Below are 25,003 nucleotides of genomic sequence, written 5' to 3'. Positions count from 1 at the left end.
TATTTATGAATGTGCTTTGACTATAGCAAAAAAGAATCTCAATACAAACTGGCTCAACATTTTTCTAAATATGATTAAGGTAACCAAGAAAGACAATTTTTAAGAATAAGAATCAATATACCTGGTGTTGAAACGGAACTAGGTAGTATATTTTTTAATATACTATAAAACATTTAAACATAAATTATTTTCTAGGTACTGTGCAGTCAGGACAACTGAAGTGACATGCATTATATCTCCACATGAATGTACTAATTCAGGAGTACCAAAACCTGAGAGGCAGATAAAGGTACAGCATATTAAAACACTTTTACTTTTGAGGCAAAAGACCTTCACAGAACTTTCACACACAGACACCAGTTTTAATTAATCTGTCCTAATTTTCTTGACAAGTATCACCTAAGAAAGCCTAAAGAACAACGTGAAAGCCAGTGAAGAGTGGCAGCCATCTCACGTATTACTGAAAAAAAAGAAATTTCAACAGCCACAGAAAGGAAGCAAAGCATTACAAGACAGTTGTGCTGCCATATATTTAAAGGCAATTTGCTGACCAAGTCTTAGTATCACTAAGAGTTAAACAAAAGAGTGACCATTTGTTGTAAATGAGGAAACAAATTATTTGTCTCTCTTTATTTTAGAGTCCCCATAATCTTACCTGGACAGTTCCTTCTTTCTAAAATGCTAGGTTTAAAAATCACAATTCCTAGTATTCTGTTTCATAGAAGTCTTGGCAGTATAAATTAAATCAACTAAACATCATCTCTAAGTTGATGAACATGTGACTGAAAGAGATACTCTTTACCAAGACAACCAGAACATCTGTGGAATTGATATTCAGAAAAAAAAATATCAGATTACAAGTTTCACAAACTTCCACTTTGGCAGAAATAGGAAGCACCTAGAACCACCTTTCCAGTTAGGATTCACTGTCATGCCTAGTACAATAGCTGTCCCCTTCTGGAAGTAGATTTATGACAGCAAAAATAATAATTTAAATTGTGTAGTTTAATCACCTTCCTGCATGTCACTACTGATGAAAGACTTCATCCAGAAGAAACTGTGCCCTACATAGAATTTTTCTTAGGTGATTCCTGCACTATTTATAGAGCTGTGATTTCCCTTTCATGCCAGACAATTATGTCCTTGCAGCAAAGACCTCTCCTTAGTAAGAACCTCTGGTAATAAACTAGAAGGCCTGGAATATTATACAATTGTCTGATTGTTTACAGAAGTAATTTCACAAACCACACTTGCACCCCAAGTGTATGATTTTTTCCTAGATATAAAGCTAGCATTTCACATCACCCATTTAACTTAAATACATTTAAAATATCAGTGCCAAGCTCCAATGCAGCTATTGAAGCTGCTGCCAATCCATGACTAGCACCTTTTCCAGGTTACCAGATGATTCTTTAAAAACAAAAAAGGCCGAAACAACAATTCTATTAACACTACCTTACATTTAAGTGTTTTTCATCAGAATAAAATACAATGCAGAATTTCATATATGCATATAAACATTTCACCCTAATGTAGACTTGAAGAGAAGCACATCTGAAAGTACAGGCCAAGACAAGACAATCACCTTTTAGTTAAATTTGCTTGACACTTTGAAACCTGATTAGCTGCAAGACTGAGACTAACAGAAAAAATGAATCATAATCCTGTTATGACAGTGGCTTTCCAAAGTGTTTTTCCAGAAAATGTTTTCTTTACATTACTTTCCAAAAAGCTTTGACCATGCTCCTTTTCATCTGTATAGGCAGAACGGTTAAGGGTTTGTGAGAATGGCACTGTTTAGCCTCTTTGCTGTCTTGCTTCCCTTTCTCCACACAATGCATTTGGATTTCTGTGCATTAGTATTTGCTTTGACAGTGCAATGTGCCTCAGTACATTTTCCCACTTACACCACTGATGTTGTAAATACACTTCCTCTCTAACATTTTCTTCTCCTTTCACATCACTCTGCTTAGCAGTGTAATAACTGTAAATGAAATAAACTGACATTTGAGGCTCTCAAATGGTCCAATCACTACAAAAAATCCGTAATGAATAAATACAGTGAATTGAAAAATTATGGCCTGTAAATTTGAGGAAAGGGAGAGGGAAAAAAGAAAAACGAAGCACAAATAAAGGAGAAAATGCTAAGAAAATGAGAAATGTAATTAATGAAGATAAAAAGACAAAGCAGGCTGCAATACATACTTTTATATACTATAAAAGCAATTTAGGAGCATGCTTTTACTTTCTCTTCAACATTCAGATCTCTTTACACACAGGCCCTCATTTACCTTCTTCCATATGTGGATAAACAATGTTTTTTCTTCCACTCTTACCTATAATCCCAAAGCTTTCTTAGAACCACCTACATATATTTTCAGCTGAAATCATCTATATTTTAGCTGTTCCTAATCACACCAGGAATGGTTTTGATTTCAAGTACAGCACTCAAAATGTCACCTAAGTTAACTTAAAGAAGTCTAAAAGGAGTATGCAAAAAGGAAAGGAATGGACTTTGAAAATGTCCATCTGATACAATCTCCACCTGACAAATCATCAATGCAAGTAAAAACCAAGCTATTAGAAACAGACTCCTCATGTCATCACAATCTTCTGCTCTTTAAAATGCACACCGCTATTTATTGTTTCCATTGTATAATTTTAAAAAAACCTTAAAAAGTTCTTTTTCTTAATATACTCAGCACATTTACCAGTGAGAAGTACTCCTCAACTGTTACTCAAATGCCTTCCAAATCTGCCATTTTAAATAGCAATATGAATTTCTATTAAATACTGCAATATCTCGCTTTGTCAAAAATAAATCCATGTATTTAAGACAGTAAAAAAAATTCACTATAATAACTGAAATATGACATTAGATATAGAAAGCAATTTTAAGATTCCAATTAATTTTAACAAGTTTTCTCCTAAAAGCCATGAGAACACTAGCTCTTACCTAGAAAGAAATACAATGTATTATTTTGATTGGATATGAAACTCTTCACACATACTACCTGTCTCAAAAAACTCTGTGTGGATTTTGAGGGTTCTTTTTTTGTGTATGTTTTGTAACAGTCCCAGCTGTCCTAATGAAGCCTACTAATGAAAAATGCACTAGATAATCCATGAGATTTTAATTATGATACTGCTTAGCCTACATTTCTGTTCCTGATTTACACTTCATCAGGAGACAAGAACAGAAAACATACTGACAACTTCATGAAGATGATTGTAACATCATATAAATATCTCTTATTTCCGCTTATTTTCAAATACACAAAATACTCACTCTCCTAATGTCATCTAGTGTATTAATTTCTGGTGAAAGTCCACCATGAACACAAAGAAACTGTTGATTTAAGAGAGCAGCAAGAGGGAGACAATCAAAAGCTTCCATACAAGCATCATAGACTCTTTCAGAGTACTTTATTTTACCTGCAGGAAAGAAAATAGAAATCATTAAAACCCCATAATATATGGAAGTAATTTAGTGGATCATGGTTATAAGAACACATATCAAAGTGAACACTTTAAAAACCCCAAACCGATGAGTATTTTGGGGCTTAAATGAGCATTTCCAAACACCTCAACAGCAAGCACATTTCTAAGATGTATTTTCTTCCTGAACTATAAACCGTTTTCACTTATTCTGTTATCAAGTGTGAAGAAACTATTTTTGTTTTTTAAAAAATCACTGAATTATTTAATATTTTTATACAATTATACAGCATATTTCAGTATAAAATACTACTAAGAAATTTGTGAATTGTCATTTACAGTGAAAAGCTAAGAATTGATTCTAGATAACATAATTTTTACCTACATCAAACAGGGTTTTACCAGGCAAAATGATCCATTTATCAAAGGATCAATACTTATACAAGCCTTCAAATGGAGAGGTAGCTTACATCACTGAAGAGTTATCTTACTAGTATAGCTGAAATCAATCCTCTAGATGGAAAAATTACCCCACAGCAGGGACTTTTTGCTAGTTTCACAACTCTGCTCAACAAGTTACTCTGCACTCCCAGCTACAGCAAAATTATCTTCCTCTCCAGGACTTTAAAATCAAGACTGTTACATCAAAACTTACTCCATAATGTATATTTACAGCCAGCTCTCTTCTTGCACTCCAAGGCCACACTGAACTGCAAGCAATTCTACAGAAGTCAATGAGGCCTGCAGATGTTTACAAGGCCTTAATTAAACTAAGAGACAAACATCTTTCAAGCACAATGACAGACTACAGATCACCAGGCTGGGAATAACTAATTTTACATTTTTAAGTAGTACTTACATTCTTGCTTAAAGGTAAAATACTCTGTTAGGTGTCTGCATTCATGGTTGCCTCTCAAAAGAAACAATGTGCTTGGGTAAAGAATTTTCAGGACCCATAAGTACAGCACACACTGTTGAGAAAACAGGATAACCAGTAAAACACACTATTTCATATGAACTTTAAAAATTATTACTGAGAAACACTGAGTAAGGATGTTAATAGTTTCAAAAAGCAGGTACTGCTTAGTGTGCCATTTTAAAATAGCACTACTTCCCCGAGTCCAGTTCTGACATGAGTTATGCAAATTGCTTACTACTTTTCCTAATAACAGAATGCTGAAAAAATGTTTATATTTTCTGGATATTCAATTATTAAATAAACTCAGCAGCATTAAACTGTAGAAGACTTTCATCTAGACAAATATTTTATGTGTTTCTGTCTAAAATCCAGTAAAATATATGATTCTAAACACTGGCATAAGAAGAAAAGCAGACATTTATTATCAGAGACTGGAAAAAAAAAAACCTGACAAAATAATTTCCCTTAAGGTTAGATGCATCATTTGGATATGAGTTTTAAACTTCAAATGGACATAAAAAATCATCCTTTCCCCAAACACTGGGGAAGCTGATTGGTTTTTCAGTGTATAAGAAGCCATAGTCAAAGTCACAGAATTATAGTAATTTTCCATCTATCATTATTACTGCAACTTCAGCAGTGAACCCTCAAAAATGTAAGAGCTAAGAACATGCACAATTTTTTCAGTTTAGAGTCTGTTACCATCCAGCAGTCCTGAATGCTCAAAGTGTATTTCATAAATTTCAAATCTAATTCTTGCATTTTTAACTGAGCATAGAAATCTCAAAACCCCACAAGTTTTGGACTTCACTGAAGTCACCTACAAGCTGTTATCATTGTTCTTAATCAATACCAGTACCCTGAAGCTACCATTCCTCAAACTTATTTTAGAATAGCAGAGGACACAAAAGGAAGAAATAAAACAAATGGACATTTTAGAAAAACACTGCAAACATTGAGAAACACATGAAAGACTTTTATTGTGAAGTTTAGCTAACAAAGTACTGAATTTTTATCTTCTTAGTAAAAATATGCAAAACCAATCTTTGTTCAGAAGTTGTTTTAAGTGTAGTGGTTGAAAAGCTTTCATACCAGGTCTTGATATGTTAACATACAGAGTTGATAAGTAAATGTCTTTTTCAAGGACAATTACATTATTTATAATCATCAAGAACAGGAAAAGAAGATCAAATTAATAAATAGGGAATGTCTATTGAAATTTTTCCTTAGAGATGACTTTGGGGCTATTGCCCTTGCTGCATCTCCTATTCATCTCTAACAACCCCAAAATGCTCTGTGCCTTTCACAGCCTTTCACAGCACATACCCACACATTATTAGAACTGCAACATTTTAATACAGAAATGAAAGAACATACACTGTGACTTGCAAGACACTAGTTCAAATGGTATGCCATTCCATTAGTTTGGTATCTATGAAGAGATCACAAGCTGGGGCAGCTCCCAGGCTGCTCCCAGAACACTTAATTTAAAAACCATGCTCTGAAACTAATCGATGTGAGTATCTTTGAAATGCAGCACAATTAAGAAACACGCTGAAAATGAAAAATTATTTGACTTCAAAGTAACTGAAAAATTAATGGCAGAAACACAGGTCATCCTTAGGGAATATCTGTATTTGCTCTTAACAATTTTTGTAAAGAAAAATATTAATGATTATTAAAGACCATTTGATTACCAACATAAAATTAGGTTTTTTTATAAAAATAAACAGACAATAATATTACAAATAATTGTAAGACCTTGCAGTCATGACTCACCTGCTCTTCACAACATACAAACATATTACCAGACAAGCAGCAGTATGCATAATAATGTAACAGAATTTTAGAAAACTAGCTAAAGAAAGAGGAGAAAAAATGAGTAATTCTGGTGATTTCAACAGGACAGTCCAAACAACTGGTCAATATCCTCCTGTAAACAGGCCTTTATCACAGGAGAAGGCAAGCAAGGAAGAACACATTCAAATTTAAAGCACACCTAAAATTTCATTTGAAAACCTAAGTGAAAGTGTGCTTATAAAAAATTAGGACAGAACAGATTAATATATTCAGTTACCTCTATACTAAAATAACCTCTGTCTACATAGTCACCGAGGAAGAGGTATCTTGTGTTAGCAGGTGATCCTCCCACTTCAAACAGCTTCATTAGATCAAAGAACTGGCCATGAATATCACCACACACTGCAAGCAAAAATTTTGTTCCAATTAATTTTTAAAAAATCTAATGGAAAAGTCACCAAGTTATAGTTAACAGCCACAAAGTACTTCAAATTAAGAAGAAAGGTAGGAATAACAGAAATTTTTGAAGATTTTCATTAATATTTGGTTTTCATTAAGATGCTGTCTTTCCTACCTGTGACAATACTGATGATATCTATGAGTCCAGGAGATTGGGGGGTATTTTTCCAACACAATTAATGCACTGAGCATTGAAGTCTTGAAGACTTCATTGAAGAGTCAGCACCTCTTGAATCTCTTCCCCAACTCCTTAGGTATCTTTGCAAATTCTCTTTGAATTTCAAATGTGTATTTGAAAATGCCTGCTGCTTTGCAACAATTTGCTGAGCCCATGTGAACTTGGAAAAAGCAGGGAGTGCACTTTTGTTTCTGAGTCAGACTAACACACTTTTTAATAAAATCGTATCTTCTGCTTGCTCAAATATCCATGTTCATTATTTCAACAGTGTATTTTTCCTGTGCTTTTAGCATATGAGAAGGGACAAGACCAGTGGTCAGCAACCAAAGGCAGAAGTGCCAAAGATAGCAGCAGATGGGAAGTCTTTAGGGAACAAAACCAGGCCATCTCACAATTTTAAAAAAGTAATTAAAAAATGCATGGAAGAGACAACTGCTCCTATCTCCTCTTTCCCACAGGAGTTCTCAGTTCAGTGGAAGTCAGGAGCTGCCTTCTCACTTTTGCATAAGGTATCATTGGTAGCAATTAACAGGAATTTGAGAGCTTATGTCTTTCATTGATGCAAAATGTCACTGATCAACTGAAAATAGCATCTTCTGACTTCTTAGAGTTTATCAGTAAAATCTTCGGGGGAATAAAAGTAGTCCTAATTTTGGAAAGAAATACTGGATATGGCACACCACATTTTAAAGGTTGTTATTCCCTTAGAGCAGACCATTTGTCATCATAACCTACAAAATATGAGACTAAATAGAATGTGCATTCTTATATGTTTCTTTCCTTATGATTTCCACTCAAACACTGAAAGAACTCCTCTCCTTTTAAACCTGCCAATACACCAATTACCTGTATATATAGAAATACAAAAATGCTAAATAAACTTTAATTCTGAGTTTGTCTGGAACTTCATAGGACTCTGAGCTCAGTCAGCCACTTAGTGGTTTCCACCATATCAATCATTCATTTTTAAATGTCAACAATAATAATGGTGTGTTTTCATTTACTCAATGCTAACAAACAACAAGCTGATTCCCTAAAAGAAGCATTCAGACACTAATTTTATATAAGTCCATTTAGAAGAAAACACATTCAGATTAAAGAAAATCTGATTTGAACACAAAAAACAAATCTACTTTCATTATCATAAATAACAGACAGGCAACATAGCTACTTCCTAGATTGTTTATAAACAAAAATATTAAAGGACACAAATTCCACCTTTCACCAGGTCAAACAGAAACAGAACTGTTCAAACTACAAAAAACTCAAGAAAACCCTAAAAGTCAGTTTTGCATCCCAGTGGCTCTGGCCCTACCATCAAAGATGCTAAAAGAATCTTTATCAATACCACTACTCTCAAAAGAACATGGTTTTACATGCAGTTACCAATCTCACTTACAGACCAATACAAAGATGTATTTTTTACTAAGGATCCCAGTTCACAGTATCTGCTTCAAACCTCAATAATTAGCTTCTCTTCACATACTTAGATTTTGGAATTATCCTGAGTTTAGGCAGATGCCTTTATTGCTACTTATAATATTGAAATAATTAGAAATTTGTGTTTCAACAGCATTTAACTACTTCCTTCTTTACTCCCAATTTTAACACAAATCTTACCAGCTTGTTCAATAGGTTTAATGCCTTCATTTTGCAAAACAATGTGAAGACTGTTAAGCAAATGCAGTTGGTAAGGGGTAATTCAGTAGGACTAACAGAAATCTTGGTTCAACAATTTTAAGACAAATTCTACTACTGAAAAAATCTCGCTTTTTCAAATTTAATTATGTATGAAATTATTTAGAAATATTACCTGTAATTGGAGCTTCAACTTCTATCATAGTTTTTTTCCCTCCGTAATATTGCAGCACCCTCATTGATGATTCTAAGTGCAATTTCTTCATCCACTCGACCTTCCTTTATCAAGTGGTTCTTCAAAATGTCAACCCTTGGTCTTCCATCTGTGTCAAACACTTCTTCAGATGTCAAGCGATGCGTTGGTGGAAAAGGGACAGCTAAAAATCAAAAAGAAGAAACAGTAGTTATGACACTGCTATTTGAAAAATAGAGTCCATCAAGGAACAGGGATCTATCATGGAATAGCTGCTATCCCAAGTAGCAAACTTGTCTTTTCACCAAGGAATTTTATGACAATGTTAAAATCTGGAGTAGTGCTATCTGTGTACAAATTTAAAAAATAAAACATCTATACTATGCAAGGTTGTAGAAACTATAAAACAGAGATAGAAGGCATAGCAATATGTACAATATCTGGAAGAGTAAAAACTGACTTTGCAAAGGGAAATGATCTCTCTCTAATATAACACCATTCATTCCCTGAAGAACTCATGAAGTACGGGTGATACAGGCTTATCCATTTAATAGCCACCTAGACTTTCAAAAGCACTAAAAATTATCCCACCATCAAAGCCTCAGGGGAAAAAACCCACCAAAAAACCTTAACCAAACAAAAAGAACCACCAAAACAAATGCAAAGCTAGCAAGAAAAAGATTCAATACTGTTTGAATGACCAGAAACAAAAGGAGTCAGGAAGCAGTAGTTGGGGACCAGAGCAGGCTCAGCAACTGCCCAGACAGTACATCTGGCAAGTCTGTAGCAGCTCAGTTACAGGTGAAATATGGATGTGAGCCATGCAAAAAGAGGATATTTCAAAATTGCCACTAAGCAATGTCATGGCACTCAGGATGTTACAGGAAATAAAACTAATCTGACCCCAGTCCTCTCCTCAAGCATACTACTGTTGAAAGAACGAACTACAACCAAGAGGCAAAACCATTCTGTTTGTCACCATTTAAACACTGTATGTTAAAAGAGAAAAATGGGAGGAACACATCTACTCGAAGATAAGAAATAGTAGCACAAATACACGCAAAGATAGAGTACTCACATTTATTTTCTTACTCTCTGAAGTCAAACTTGACATTCCAAAATCAATGCTTAAATACTGAAACACCCCCTGACTTCATTTAAATAGATTTTTAGATCATAAGTAACACACTGATACCCTTCTGTTTTATGGAATAGCAAAAATCTATCAATAAAACACCTGATGCATAAATCATACGTATATTCACTGAAATTAAATTATTCTAGAAAATAAACCAGAGATATGTCTACTATTCCTCTTATAAAAGCTTCTAGGTAGGAAGAAGCTGCAAAATGTGCCTCTACATAGTGTAGAACAAATTCACCACTTTTTTGTGGACATAAAGTATTTGATTAACAAAAGGGAAATTACATGCCTTTCCTTCAGCTTCCTCTATTAGGAATTCAGGTTTCACTCAGAAATGTTAAAATCCCATGTAGTCCAAATGTTAATAAACTTAATTTATCTAAGATATCAAAAGACAATCACTTCTGTTCCATGCACAATTGTTTAAAAACATAAATCTGGCTCTGATAAGAGAAATTAATAATTCCAACAAAATAAATGTATTGGATTTTTAAAAGCACATAATTATGATTATGCAAACACCAGTTCTAATATTCACTGTTTTTCTGACCAAACTTTCCAACCTTCAGATTCTCTTAATGTCATTTTTTACATTATTTGGAAGTTTATATCAATCTGTATATTAATCAGTTTTAGGCTCTTTCTTGCCCCACTTCTTTCAATACCCTACTTGTGGGCCCACAACTGCTCTCAGCAATTTAAAGTTAAGCTCATCTCTTCAAGAGAGACCAGACAATTCACAAAGAAGATTTCTCCAGTTTTAATTCCTTCAATAGCATTAGAGATCTCACACATCTTCCCAGAACCAAAGTCAGTCACCTCCAATACACAGTTTTGTAAGAACTGTGCTTCATTAATCCTAGTACTGTTCAGATCTATTTAGGTGAAAAATTACTGCTTTGTTCTTTTTGGAGGTTTTTTTTTGGGTAGATGCAGGGTGTGGCAGAAAATGCTATCATTCTCTTAAGTGCAAATCACTACTTACTGCAACTACCAGAGGCTGCAGAATTTGAGACCTCTTCCTTATGGCAGTTCAGATATTTCAGGGGGTTTAAGTCCATGGTAAATAAAATTTTCATCTCTCAATAAAGTTCTTATATCTACTAACAAATAAAGCATTGAGTTTGTCCATCAAATTATATTCTCTGGGAGGCTAAAAAACCAGCTGTTTTATTCCAGTGTAAAGATTCGCCTTAAATTATTTGAATTAATATACTTATGAAGACTCAGATTTAAAACTCTGTATCCAAGAGTTTGTTATCCATAATGTCCAAGACCCACAACAGTGGTATGAGAAGCCATTAAGCATCTCCAAAGTTATATTTGCCTCATGAACAAATGAAATCTTCAAAGTAGTTGCTCAGAGTTTAACAAAATCCTTTTCACACAAGACATGTAATTTCCATTGCTCAAGAAGGATTTCCTCAGAACAATTTTCAGAGAAGGCAGAATAAAATATGGTTAAAGATTTTAGCCATTATCTGCATCACCCAGTAAATAAAGCTAACACTTTTTAGAAAAACTGTTTCTTTCAATTTTCTACTTTTTGCTCCAGCAAAAGTTGATACTGTATTAGAGTGCATAGCTTTGAAAAAGATTACAACTGTTTTTAATAGGTTGAGGATGATGATTTTTGAAGCATGTAGACAATTTCTGCAAACTAATGGGTTTAATTAAACCTTTGATGAAATAGTCATAGAATGTTATAGCCTAAGGAAAAAGAATTGCAGCATGATGTGTTTGTTCCAAGACACAAATATAATCCATGTTTCAAAGTCTGTGCACAACCTGTGCTCTGGGACTGTAACAGAATGGTAATTAAGAGGAATTACCCTAAGGAAATAACATGGTGTTGGGCATTAAAGGATTCTCCTCTTCTATTCCCAGCCAAGCTAAACAAGAGAAAAGTTATCTGGAGATGAATCTCTAAAGTAATACACACTGCAATATCTTACTAGTAAAAGTACAGATGCTAATAACAAATGTAACACATGATTTACAACCAAGACAAGATTTTCTAAAACAAACCATTGCTAACTAGTCAGAATTATTCAATTTCACTTTAAAAATACATACAGATAATACTATTTTAATATATTGATCAAAAAATGGAAACAGTAGTGCTGACGAAAAAAATAGTGAATAGCTTCTGAGACATGTTAATGAAAATACTTTGATGGCCTTTTATTACTAACTGAATATGCATTAACAGAGGAAAAAAATCACCTTTCCTTAATACTGCAATATTAATAGGAAATATAGAAAGCAAAACCTCTAAACCTAGTTCTACACTGACTTTCTACAAGCCTCTGGGTACACTGATACCTTACAATAAAGCATGCTGTGGAGATTCAAAGGCTAGAACCAAATTGAAGGGATAAATTCCCAGGATGTAGTAAGAAGCTCAAAGGAGAAAAACTACATTAATGGCACTTTAACCAATATAATAATCCTGCTGAGAGGTGCAATATGGCAACTAACACAAACACGCTACTTCCAGACCCAACGCAGATCTCACATTGCCTAGTAACTAAATACAACAGTAGCTGCTAATAAAATCTTACATGTAGATACTGTAAATTTAAACCACACTGATATATATGCCCATTGTAAAACCTCAGTTAAATCTGGCTTGTATCAAGAGACACCCTGTTGGAACAGGCTCATGAAACAAGATGAGATCAAAGCCCCTAGACGAATGTAAGAGAAAGCATCAGGGAGCAACTGTACAAGGGACTGCATTTTCACAAGCAAAACTGTTTCAGTACATACAACTGAAAAACTTGAATAATTCTTTTTCTCTGACAACGAAAGAAAATTAGCCATCTTTCCTCTATCATCAGAAGCCCATGGCATATTTCATGCATTTAGTTTTGGCTGTTAAAACCTTCTCAATATCCCAGATTGCATTTTCTGTTTCAAGAATGTTTTTGATTTCACAGATAAAATATCACCTCACATTACTAAGGTTACTAAACACAGACATTCTGTTTGCAAAGAATGTGTTGCTTTGGTGATAGGCATACATGAAACAGTATATATAATGTTTGTCTCCACCAAGTGCAGCACCATCATGTAGCAATACAAACTTGGTGCTCTGTGAAAAGGCAGGCCAGCATCCTTCATTTTCTCAGTAGTTTATTACTGACAGCAAAATGGTCTGTGGTTTTTCTGTCATTTAGTCACCTTTTGCGGTCTTCTGGTTTTATAAATGCATTGCTGTCTATGTATTGTAATTCAGAAGAATCACAAAACCTAACACCTACTTACATATTTCAGTTTGTGCCTGCAGTTTTCACACCTCTGCCAACATCTCTATGGAAGGAAAAGATGCAGCACTCATAACTGCTATGAGGACAGACTATATCCAATTATTCTTCTGCACTTGCAGAACAGATTTGAAAAGAAATAGCATAAAGGCATCGCAGATGGTCTGTGGACCAGCAACCTTGAAAATACTAGATAAGCACAAATACACAGCCGCATCTACTGGAATCAGAAAGCTACAATCAAAAGCTGACAAAACCCACAAGTTACCCTATTCACCTCAAGCAAGAAAGCACAGATCCAGCAAAGTCAGTTTCTTGCAAATTACCAAAACTATCCCGAGGTTTCTCTGAATGCACGGTTCCTGCTGCATTAGCCAGCATTCTAGAAGCAAGAAAAAATGGCCCTGTAAACCTTGAAACCACACAAGAGCACTGAAGGTACTATTTATTTCATCCTCACTTAAGTACTTGCAGTCTCAAAAGTTGAATAGAATTTTAAATCTGAAATGAAACTGTGCATGTATCTTGTATGCCATGGTGTGTTCATTCATCTTGTATACTGAGTAGTTTTTAAATTAACTTGATTGATGTTTCTGGAAGTTCCTCACAGGAAAAATACAATTATTTCTTTGAAAAGTATTAAAAGATACTCCTGCCATTAAAATGGCAGTATTGTGTTACGCCAAAAGATACTTAGTGCTTATATGCACTTCTGGCAATGACGGATGCATAGACCTTTCCCTCTGCATACTCTGTTTTGGAAACAGGGTGGTTTATGGATTTTCTCTAGAGTTTCATCCAGACCACCATGTTTATGACCACTGCTAAAACTGTTTTCCACTATGTTGTCCAGATTCTAGAGAGATACTTTCATAGTTTTTGATTCCACTGCACCTTATTGCTACGAATTCTACAATTCAAATTACTTGTTGTATGAAAAGGTATTTCAGATTTTCTGTTTTGAATGGTACTGCATTTCTCCTTCACACAGGAAGATAAGAATCACAGTTGCTTCCTATTCAACTTTTCCACTAAATACCCTTCATGAGGTAAGAAATATCAAACTCTATCCCTTACTCAACCACTCCTTTTCCAAGTCAGAGACTTGTCATCTTTGTCATTCCACCTTGCCCAAAAGCCACTCTGTGCCTCTGAACATATCCTCAGATAAAGAAAAAAAACAGGAAGATGGAACAAAATTACATGCTGTTGTTCAAGATGCACATGTAACACAACATCCACATAATGGCATGATGGTGCAATCTCTTTTTTCTTGGTCATCTAATACTCCCTGAATTCTTACCAGGCCCGTTGACTGCCACTGCATTAAAATTTTCAGAATATTATCCATACAGATCCTAATACTTCTTTCCCAGGTTTACTGCCTTCAACTTTAAAGAAAGCACTGTTTTGTCCTTTGTAGAGTCTGCTCTGTCTTTCTCTTAAGAGCATCTCCTACAACTTCTTTATGACCTTACTGAAGCATCTCTAGAAGTTTGATGACCTGTATAACTGTACCAACTCCTCTATAACGTATTTCCCAGGGATACAGTTAGGCCACACTTTCTTACAAGTGCTATGAATCTGATTAAATTAAACCTACTGATCTACAGCTGTCCAGTTAAATCTTTTTTTATTTATTTTTTTTTTAATGCTGCCATGCTCCATCTCTCAGACTCAGAAGATGAGTAATGCCCCAGGCTATGGAAAATAAACCCACAATTTTGTACCCAAACCCCTGAAGAACTCCTTTAGAGACACCAGACAAATATCTTCTGATCTTGGGATACTTTTTGGGAACATTTCTTTCATTGATACATTGATACATTTCAATGAGAAAATTCTTTGATCCATTCAACAGTGAGAACTGATTCATGTGCAAGAGTCCTTGGTTCCTTAAACCATAAGCACACATGTGAGCAGCTGCCAGAGTTTTGTGCTCCAGCCTTATCTTCCCAGCCCTTAACTGCCAATTTGCCCTACTAAAATTGAAGCAGGCTTCCATTTTTTGGTGGTTTTTTGGGGATTTTGATGTTGTTATTTCAAGATTTATCCACTCTAAACATCCCCTGAAACTAAAGAAGACCAGTCAAACACTTATTTGTCACAATTCAGTTCCATTCCATTGTCTCTCCCCCAAAACAAAATTGTGATTTTTAGTTTTGGGCTTTTTTAATATGATCCTTTAATACCCTTGTCACACTGCTGCTTTTGTGGATCATCTTAAAATAATTTCTGGTCAGCAGCATTAAGTGCTTTACAAAATTTTTAAAACAGGCTTCATGCTGCCTGTCAACTTTTAATCTTTACCTTTTTTAAAAACCAGACTCTGAATTATAAATCTAAATACTACAATTATTTCTTTTTCTCCTTATATGGGTATAATTGTTCAAAAGTAGCTATTAGAGCCTCATTTTAAGAGCCTGTTTGCTCAGGGATATGAGGTACATTTCTTTGGGTTTCTCTAAAGAGCTGTTTCAATAAGCTTCCATTTAATATCTAAATGACCGTCTGCCAATCAGATTGTACCATGACTTTTATCCAAAACAAAGGAATACTGAAATCTTTCCATTTTCAGAAGAACAGACATCATCTCCAAATTTAGCATTAGGTCAGCAAGGCAAGGTCCCGTGGATTGCGTCCCAAGGCCTAGCAACAGCCACAGTACTAATGTCCTTTGCACATCAGTAATGACAAAGTGCAATGCTGGAGGACTGGAACTCCCAAGTACAACTCTGGGGTGTAACTACCCACAAGAGAGTCAGAGAAGCCCTGATGCTTTGCCCTCAAAGAAAAGGCAATGAAGGCTCATCCCTGCCATGCTCAGGACCACTCCAGCAGGGTGAGCTTCCAAGTACTTCTTCCTCACAACCAGGGAAAAGTACTTTACTACAAGCTGTGAAACAGTCGTTTCAGGAGGAAAGATACATTGATAAATTTAAAGTTTGAAAATCACATATGCTGAAAGATGAGGTGAGCTGACTGAAGTCAGTCCATTATCCTCCAAAAAGAAAGGCAAACCCAAAGAACCAGATACAAGATTTAAGTATCTAGAGCAGTTTATAGAAAAAAGATTTTGACAGAATATAACAAAGGGAACTACTTTGTTCCACAAGACAGTAAAACACACTAAGTATCTTTCAAAGATGGAGAGGGTGCCTTAGAAAACAGTGAATCAGAACAACAGGTACACTTTTTCATCCCTATTTGGGAAAAAAAGAAAAAAAAGGCAGTAACAAAAGCCCCATTACAATACACTTTTGGGAACCAAATGCCAAAAGCTGACTTTAGACATCTTTTCAGCTCCACAGCTAACCATTAATTTACAGAAAACTCTGTAAGTACAAATTACATAGGCAATTTAACTAAGCCATATAAAAGACAATTTGAGCTTTTTATACACTTTAAAAGCAATCAATGACCTTTGATGAGACAATTCATACTTGGAAAGATATACCAGACAACACAGCTAGACTGCATATTTAAATCTATTATTATGTTTATTTTATATATATCTACCTGATATGACATAATACATCTGAGAGCTGTTGAGATACTTCTCTACATATTTGTACTTCCCATCAACTGCTAAATATACAAGTTAAAATATGAAGGGGGACAGTTTATTACAAAAAAAATAGTTACTGATGATACAGTAATCAAACAATTTCTTCTTGGGTGAGCATCTCTTGCCCATTTCTGCTAACATATATTATAACTGGTAAAGAATTCAGTTTCTCACAGCCTCTGAAATGTAATGGATTCTGTCCTTTATCCCCCTCTTCAAGGGATACACAGGAAGGAAATAAATCTTGAATAAAATCAAGACAAACAATGAAAATAACAGCAACCTTTAGGTCCTGAATTCAAATTTTCTCCCCAAAAGAAAGGGTATATTGAGAGCAGGAAAGCTGAAACACGGACCAATACACAGATACACCACATAACACCACTACATTTGCTCTGTGGCTTTTCTTAAGAGTCTGAAACTTTATAAAAGATCTATTCATTGTATAATAGGAAAGAGTATGGTGAATGTTTCTTGGTATGCAAGAGGCAATGCATCTGTTTGTGAAGAGGGATGTGACACAGTTTTCACATTTTAGCATGGTTTCAACAAATTGCATAGATACTCCCACTTAGAGTGACATAACCTGCAATCTTGCTCGTCTGGGGTCACTGTCTAAAAAAAATATTTCCAACTGCACTGCACCTAATGGGGGAGGAGAAACCAAGCCACCCTGTCCTTCGTATCAATAACACAGACATCTTGGCACAACTGGCCAGGCTTTCTCCAGAAGCCAGTGATTCAGCAAGACAGGGATGGATAGGACAGGTGACCAGAAGGTCCAGAAAGTGCTGCTATATGAACTGGTTGTAATTATGGCAGATGGAGCCCTTCAAGACCAATTACCTTTACAATAGCTCTGCATCCCAGCACCCAGGCTCAAAGAACCAATGCAAACTCAGGCAGTAATTCTGTTTAGAAAGAAGCAAGTCTTAACTACAATTTTAAACAACCAGATGCCCAGGTCACGTTTAATATTTAATTAAAGCTGGATGATTATGAAGTGATTGGAAATCAGCAGGTTTTCCACTGCATTATAAAGTATCTAATCACTTACTATTAATTCTTCTACATTGTTTGAAGAACTTCTTACCACAATTGAAGTAAACGTGCAAAAATTCAGCAGGTCTAAACACCACACATCTAAGTAGCACTAAGGAGTACAGGTTTCCAATAGACTGGTTTTATCATTTTCTACTTTTACCCTTGCAATTTGTTCAAAAAAATCAACAGGTTAAGCAATTCAAAATTAATAACAACTTACTGCAAGTAAAGCTTTCCAGTTTACTAGAAAACATGCCAATATCCAAAAGATCATATGGGTTTCCAAGGCTTTAATTAACACCCGCTGACAAATGCATCCTTTTCATTTCTCCAGGCCTCCTGTTACATAAAAAGTTAAACAACCAGATCTGCATCCCTCTGAACTCAGTCAGACCCTGTGTTCCTAGGAATGTCAACCTTAAAAGCAGACTGCTTGTATACACCAGGCCTGCCATAACAATTGTCCACATTGACATCAAATACAATGCAATATTAAAACCACTAGGAGCAAAATAAAATTATGTGCAACTTGAGCAAACACAACCTAGGAATCCTTTGAAGCATTACCTATGCTCTACCCTTAACTCAGGTCTAACACACATAATTCAGGATGCTCTGGTTGCAAAGGATGATTCACCTCACAAAAACTAAAACGATACACTTCGTGTGGTTCAGAGAAAAGAGCTATTTTGTACCATTTTGGTTGCTAGACCATCCCAGTTTTAGATGAATGTATCTACTATAAAATTTACTTCCTAAGAAGTATAACGTTCGACTTTCCACGGTTCCCCACGAGATTTCTAAGGTAGGCCACAAAGAAATAGATCAAGGTGAATTTTCTCCATCAGAACTGGAACCTGAGAACAGCAGCCAATAGAACGGGCGGCAGCACCTTCCCACTCGCTCTTCCCGGCGCTGGCAGCGCCTGCAGTTCCAGGGCTCTCCCTGCGCAGAGAGCGGAAAAGCCCCGCAGAGCCGGGGCGCGGCGGTGCCCGCTCAGCCCCGCACACGCTCCGGGCAGCGCATCTGGGCGGGACGCGCCAGGCCCGCAGGCCGCGGCCACCGCTTCCACCCGCGGCCCCGCCGCCCTCACGGCCCGCCCGCGCCCGGCTCCATCTCCCCGCTCCAGCAGAGCCGACCCCGGGTACTCCCACCCCCGTGCGGGCGTCCCACGCCTCCGCACGGTGCCGAGCTGCCCTCCCGCCCCACCTGAGGGCAGGGCAGCCCGGCCCGCACACGGAGGGCACCGCTCACCACGGCCGGGCCGCCTCTCCGCGTCCCGGCAGGCCCCGGCTCTCGGGCGGGGGTCGCGGCCCCACCGCGCCGCGCAGCCATGTTCCCTCTGCGGGACAGCGGGACGCTCACCCTTGACGGCGCGTTCGCTGGTGGCGTGGGGCGTCAGCAGCAGCACCTTGCTCCCCTCCTTGGCGGACATCTCTGGGCGCTGCCGGGCTCCGGCGGCGGCTGCTGGGCGCGGCAGCGCCTTCGTCCGCCCCTCCGCCGGCGGCTGGCGGGGCGCGGCGGGGCGGGCGGGGGCGGCTACAGGCGCCGGGCGGCGGCGGCCCGGCGGAACATGGCGGCGGGCGCGGCTCGCGGCTCCTGGCGCAGCGCGGGGACGGTCCGCCCCGGGCCCGGCATGCACCGCGCCGCCGCCCGCCGGGCACCGCGGGAGCGCGCGGAGCTCCCGGCCCCGACCGGGACCGCGGCGAGACTCTCGCCCGAGCCGGGGCGACGGCGCGGGGCGGGGCGGAGAATGCGGCCCGGCGCCTCCCGGACAGCAAGGGGAGGCGGGCGAGGCGGCCGGAACGCCCCCGCCCCGGGACGGGCGGGCGCCGGGCTGGGGCTCAGGGGGCGGTGCGGCGGATGGCCCGGCCCCCAGCGACCCCGCGCGGGGGAGGGCCGGCGGCCACCATGGAGAGCTCCGTGGGGCCGCCCCGGGAGCGGCGGCGGCGGCGCCGGGAGAGCCGTGCTGTGGGAGCCAAGCCCGCACTGCCCCCGGGAACCAGCGCAGAGCGAGCGGCCCAGCGTCTCACCTGTCAGGAGAAGTGGATCAAGGAGCATGTACGGCCCGCCGTTGCCCCCTCATCCCCCAGAGCTGCGCAGGGTGACGGGGGCAGAGGCTCTGCAGCACGGCCCGGTCTGGGCAAAGGCAGCACAGCGCAGCCCTTATGTTCTACATAGACCATGCAAGTGTTGTGCAGAGCAGTAGGTCCAGGGCGTAAGACAGGGCTTTGCCTTGGCCAAAATGTTGATACAACTCTCCTACATCTAAGGTAATATGGTCATATTAAATTAACTTTGCTGATGAAAAAAGCTAAGGAGTTCCTGTTCTCCTTCGTAGCAACTGATCTCATCCCCTCTCCTCTGATTTATTGTCGTCTCAGTTGTACCAGTGGAGGCTGGCCATAGAACTGGCACTGTACTTGAGATCACAGAAATGAGCTGTGTTTAAACCAAACAAAACCCACAAAGCACACAAACAAAGCAAACCAAACCCAAACAACAATCAGCCAACTGACAATCTTCAGATTTGGCATCACTTAAATATTAGCTGACATACCAGCCAGATCTAGCAAACATCTAAACATACACATATATACTGTATTTGATTAAACAGTTATCTAAAGGAGTTGCTGCTTTGCATCCCAGCTAACAATGAAACTCATATGCATTGTGTGTACTGAGCTGTGCAATCTATTCCATACGATAAACCAGGAACTTAAGAAAGAAAAGCCATTCAGAAGTACTGGTTTTCAGCAAGGATTTGGTTCTTGCCCCATTCAGGTCCAAGGCAAAAAGATGACATCTGAGGTGAGGATCTGCTAGGCTGAACATAAAAAGCTCTTTGGCTTAAGCAAAAAGACATTGAAATTGACAAGTTACACAAGTGCTGGGGTTAACCTTGCTTTTTTAATTTTACAGCCAAGAGAGTGGCAAGTACAAGCAAGAAACTTTGAGTGAAACATCACATAAAAACATTCAAGAAAGCAAATGAAAAATTTAAGGGAATAATAATTATAAACCTTAGGGTATTAATCACTTGCAAGACTCCGAAGTTTTGGAAAAACAGAACTCTAGTAATTCCATGCATGCAAGTAAAACATGCATGCAGGCAAAAATGCTGGGATACTTCACAGTATCATGGAAAAAATATTTTTTTATTAAATTGCGAAGCTTTCCAGAAGTAGGAATTACTACTTTATATCTTATGTTCTGCAAATGTCTATCATTGTAAAATCAATTTAAAATGACTGGTTTTTAAATAAGACGAAAGCTCATTTCCTTCAATAGCAATGTGTATCAATTGTGTATCAAGGATGAGTATGTAGGCAGAGCACAGGACAAGAAGGGCAGTAAGTAAATGTTTCTCCTACTGATTTTAGCTTAAAGGAGATCTGCTGAAACAAGAAGCAGGGGGAATGAATTCAGTCTTGCATTTAAAATGAAGAGGAGCCCAGTAATAATTGCAGTTTGAATTTCTGACAGCATAAAACAGCAGAGACCCATATTATATAGAAATTCATTTGTCCAAACATTTGCAGACATACAGGAAGCTAGAGACCTTGCTGAGTGTTGTCAGGAATCTCCTCTTGACCTCACCTGAAGTGCAGTTTGAAGAGAGATGCCTTATTTGAATTGTTCTCTTTTCCCAGGAGCCTGCAGCCATATTCCCTGTGTGAAGTAAAAGGGGCTGATGCATTCAGAATGCTCATTGAGGAAAAATCACAGTGTAATATTATTATGATACTGTGCCAGAGGGGACATTATCAGCTTCTAGGCAGCACACCTAGTGTCATGCATGCTGAAATACTTTCAGTTACATCCAGCAATTACCTGAAGAAAAGGCTCATATGGATGAAATCTTCTTGGGTTTGCACTCCCAATACATCAGGTTTGGTATGAAAAATGGTATTTTGTCTCCCTACAAATCACACATCCTAAAAACACTTAAAATAATTATTTTACAATTTTTATTGATAACAGCTAGAAAAAGAAATTGGCTAGCAGTTACCTTAGCATTTTTTTGTTATTTTTCTGACATTATATATTACCTCATTAAAGTGCTGAGCATGTGCAGTTCTCATCAGGACAATATAAAAATATTTATTAGGCAGAAATATGCAGTTGCCTCTCTCCCTAAGCCCTTTATCTTGTCATTGAAGCTTTTCCATGTGGTATTGTCTCTAAATCTGCTACCAACTCTGGAAGGGACATTCACATTGTCCCAATTTACCTCATGGCAAAGGCAAAGAAACATCTCCCACCAGCACCACAAATAGCATTAAGATTGTAGGAACTTAGGAACACAAGTACAAACAAATACAACCTTGCAGATAGAAGGCAATGTGCCTTTATAATCCTGTGAGATTCCCACAAGTGCCAGACAAATCTGAAAAGCAGAGTGATGTTTTACTTCCTGTTCAGCTTTGCCACCAAGTGGCTATTCCATTCTACACATTGAAAAAAAGAGAAAGGAAAAAGAAAAAAAAGAATGAAAAAAGAAAAAAAAAAAAAAAAAAAGAAAAAATAAAAAGAAAAAAGAAAAAAAAGGAAGAAAGAGAAAAAAAGATTCTGATAGATTTCTCTTCTGATGGGATATTCCAAACCATTACCTATCTGCTAGCACTGGACTGCTTTCTGAACAGCTGCTTTCATAATGAAGAAACAGTTCAGCAGGAGAAGCACATGGAATAACCAAACCAATCCATCTTCTTGTGTACCATGGGGAATGGGGCCATTTGGGATGCAGATGACACCTGATTTCCTTCTGCTCCATCTCAAAGCAATACCTGCTGAAGCAGCATGCAAGAGCTCTTTAAACAAAAAGGTGCTATGATAAACACACTTTTCTGATACCTCCCATGGAGGGCTGCAAGGTAGAAACCACTTTTTAGTTAATCATTGCTGTAGACAAGTGCTGTTTGTTGAATTTTAGGCAGAAAGAAGTCAGACATAAAAATGATCATGTGAAATTTCATAGCCATCTCGTGCAGCAGGGCAGATATCAGAACACTCTTCTGACTCTAACAGCGACATACCTTAAAATCTGGCACAATGTCCCAGAATCATCTAATTACCCAACAAGAACTTTTTTGAAAACTAAGAAGGAAATTGATTCACAGGAGAGAGAGATATATTCCAGATCCCAAGAGAAAGATGCACAGAACAAATCTTGCAAAGATAAACCAGGTCTGAGAGGGGAAGACGTGATATGAGCAGGAGAGTAACAAAGACAAAACTTTTAAGAAGTTGTTCCATTTCATTGACTCTCTCTGGTGACTGTTTGAAGCTGTTCTTTCATAAATGGCAGAAATGATACTGAGGTTGGTGTGAACTGTAGGACTGCCTCAAAACAAGGCACAAATTATTTTAAATATATCTTACCATACTGCTGCTATTGAGTTTCAATATCAATACTTGAATATTTTCTTTTTAAGAGGGTGCAAGGTTACCTTGCTGTACCAAGTCAGCTATTTTATAACAAACCATATTATCTGTAACACAGGCATTTTTCACAAAGACTGAAAGCATTGTCTTAAGCCATTTTCTCCAGCATTATGAAGTCATTATCACTGTAATACTCCAGCTTCCGATGTCATCCAGTACTGAGAAGCTGCAGAGACTTCAAGAGAAAATCCAAAACCAAATTACTAGATAGTTGCTGGTAAAAAATGACAAGCTACTTTACTATTACAGTGTATCCTGTCCCACTCCCTTCCTGCATAAATTTCCCTCATTGTCTGAGAAACTCTGTGAACAGGCTGAGGAAGTACAGACTACCTTTAAAAAGCTAGTTAAGGCCACAGGCATTATTTGCATCATATAAAAACTGTAAAAAACAGGCTAAAGCATCCCAACCTGACTCCAGAATTGTAGGTAACTTTTACATACCAAACCCCACCAAGGCATATATCTGATTTGAATTTCACACCTCTGCAGTGATGGTACCTCAAACTCTTCCTTAGGTTCCTCAAAACATCATTTTCTCTGCTTAAAGCATTCCTTCCCCTGCCCTTATTATCTAGTTCAAACTCTTCCTTCCTTAGCCTTAAGCAATTGCTCTTTCTCCTACCATCTGAGACCAACCAATTCCCTCTCTTCATTTATCTTACTACCTTAATGATATTAATAGACTATTAATAGTCACCTCTACTCACTCTAAAAATTGAGTTCACTCTGCTTTTTGCTGCCCTCCTTTGTGTTCTCTCGTTTCCTCAGCGCCTCCACAAGCAAGAGACTTAACTGACAAAGTACTCAAGGTAAGCAGGCCTACGTATAGGACCTTCCAAAAACCCCCCAAACTTACTCCTGCTCTGTAACAGGAACTGATAGAAAACGGTGGGATACATTTTACAATTTCTTTAAACTTTGTTGATCCATGAACACTATGTCCTACAGATCAGAGAAATCACATTAATTAATTTTACAGGAAAGTGTTGGGGCAACAAACCCACAAAAAGCAGGTAGGACAACTCAGTTGCTGAAGAGTTCATGCATTCTTCTCACAAACACATCTATCTATCATGACATGGTGCAAGTGCAACCATGCCTTCAGCTTACTTCTCTGCATCCCTTTCCCAAGTTCCTGAGACCAAACACCATGAACTACTAATAAGAATTAACTGTTACATTAGGATTGAATAGGCGTTGAATAAAGGGTTGAACAAAAAATTACTTTCATAACCAGGCAACCCTGAGGTCACAAAAAATGAATGCAGAAAAGGACATCTCAAGGATGTATTAAAATAAGCCACATAAACATTTAGAAGCTCTACCACTACATATTTTGTCCCAGTAAATTTGTATGCTAATAGACAATTCTGAAACCACTTGGAGAGATGTGGGCTTCCCCCCAACCCGCCATGCAGTCATTCCATGAGAAGTCATTCCAATTTTATTTTCTCATCTGTATCACTGAGCTCTTCCCACGAATTACAACCTTGTGTTCAAATCAGTAGCTTAGTGATCAGTCAAGACTCCCACACACATACCTTCTTCTCTCTCTTCAGATGAGCATGGTGTCAAAACCTGCTTCATGCATCTGCTACATTAAAGAGCTTCTTTTACACCTCTAAGGGCAGTTATCCAAAACCAGTCTACAGCACTGAAATGGTTGTTTTATGTCAAATGAGTTTTTCTACCTGGAGAAACTAATTGAGAGAAAATAATTGATTTACCAAAAGAAAAAAAAAAAAGAAAATATGCATTATTTCATCCTATTAGGCAATTAATACAGAGCGCCATGAACAATTGGTTCTTTTTAAATGTACTTTAAAATACATACCCGATTTCTGAAAACTTGTACCTGAGTTAAGTGTAGTATATTAACTTCCATTTGATTTACATATTTAG

The 25,003-nt window shown here is 37.9% G+C and overlaps 1 protein-coding gene across 7 annotated transcripts in view; it reads right to left on the bottom strand.

The window, feature by feature from the left end:
* Nucleotides 1-19,436, bottom strand: part of PPP3CB (protein phosphatase 3 catalytic subunit beta) — a 46,378-nt gene extending 26,942 nt beyond the window's left edge. For 3 of the 7 annotated variants that reach the window (XR_013775163.1, XM_079312831.1, XM_079312833.1), the window contains exons 1-5: nucleotides 19,016-19,436; nucleotides 8,608-8,809; nucleotides 6,435-6,559; nucleotides 4,298-4,409; nucleotides 3,290-3,435 (exon numbers count right to left, since the gene is read on the bottom strand). Coding sequence is in view for 6 of the 7 variants with exons in the window: in XM_079312831.1 (XP_079168957.1) it covers nucleotides 3,290-3,435; nucleotides 4,298-4,409; nucleotides 6,435-6,559; nucleotides 8,608-8,698 (474 nt within the window). In the remaining variant the exon portion in view is untranslated. The remainder of the gene's footprint in view (nucleotides 1-3,289; nucleotides 3,436-4,297; nucleotides 4,410-6,434; nucleotides 6,560-8,607; nucleotides 8,810-19,015) is intronic. The other 4 variants (XM_079312834.1, XM_079312832.1, XM_079312835.1 and 1 more) reach the window with 2 other exon arrangements.
* Between the last annotated feature and the right edge of the window lie 5,567 nt (nucleotides 19,437-25,003).

Source organism: Erithacus rubecula (genome assembly GCF_903797595.1).
Source record: "Erithacus rubecula genome assembly, chromosome: 9".
NCBI lineage: Eukaryota > Metazoa > Chordata > Aves > Passeriformes > Muscicapidae > Erithacus > Erithacus rubecula.
The sequence above is the reverse complement of the archived record's forward strand: the minus strand, read 5'-3'. Positions and strand labels throughout refer to the sequence as shown.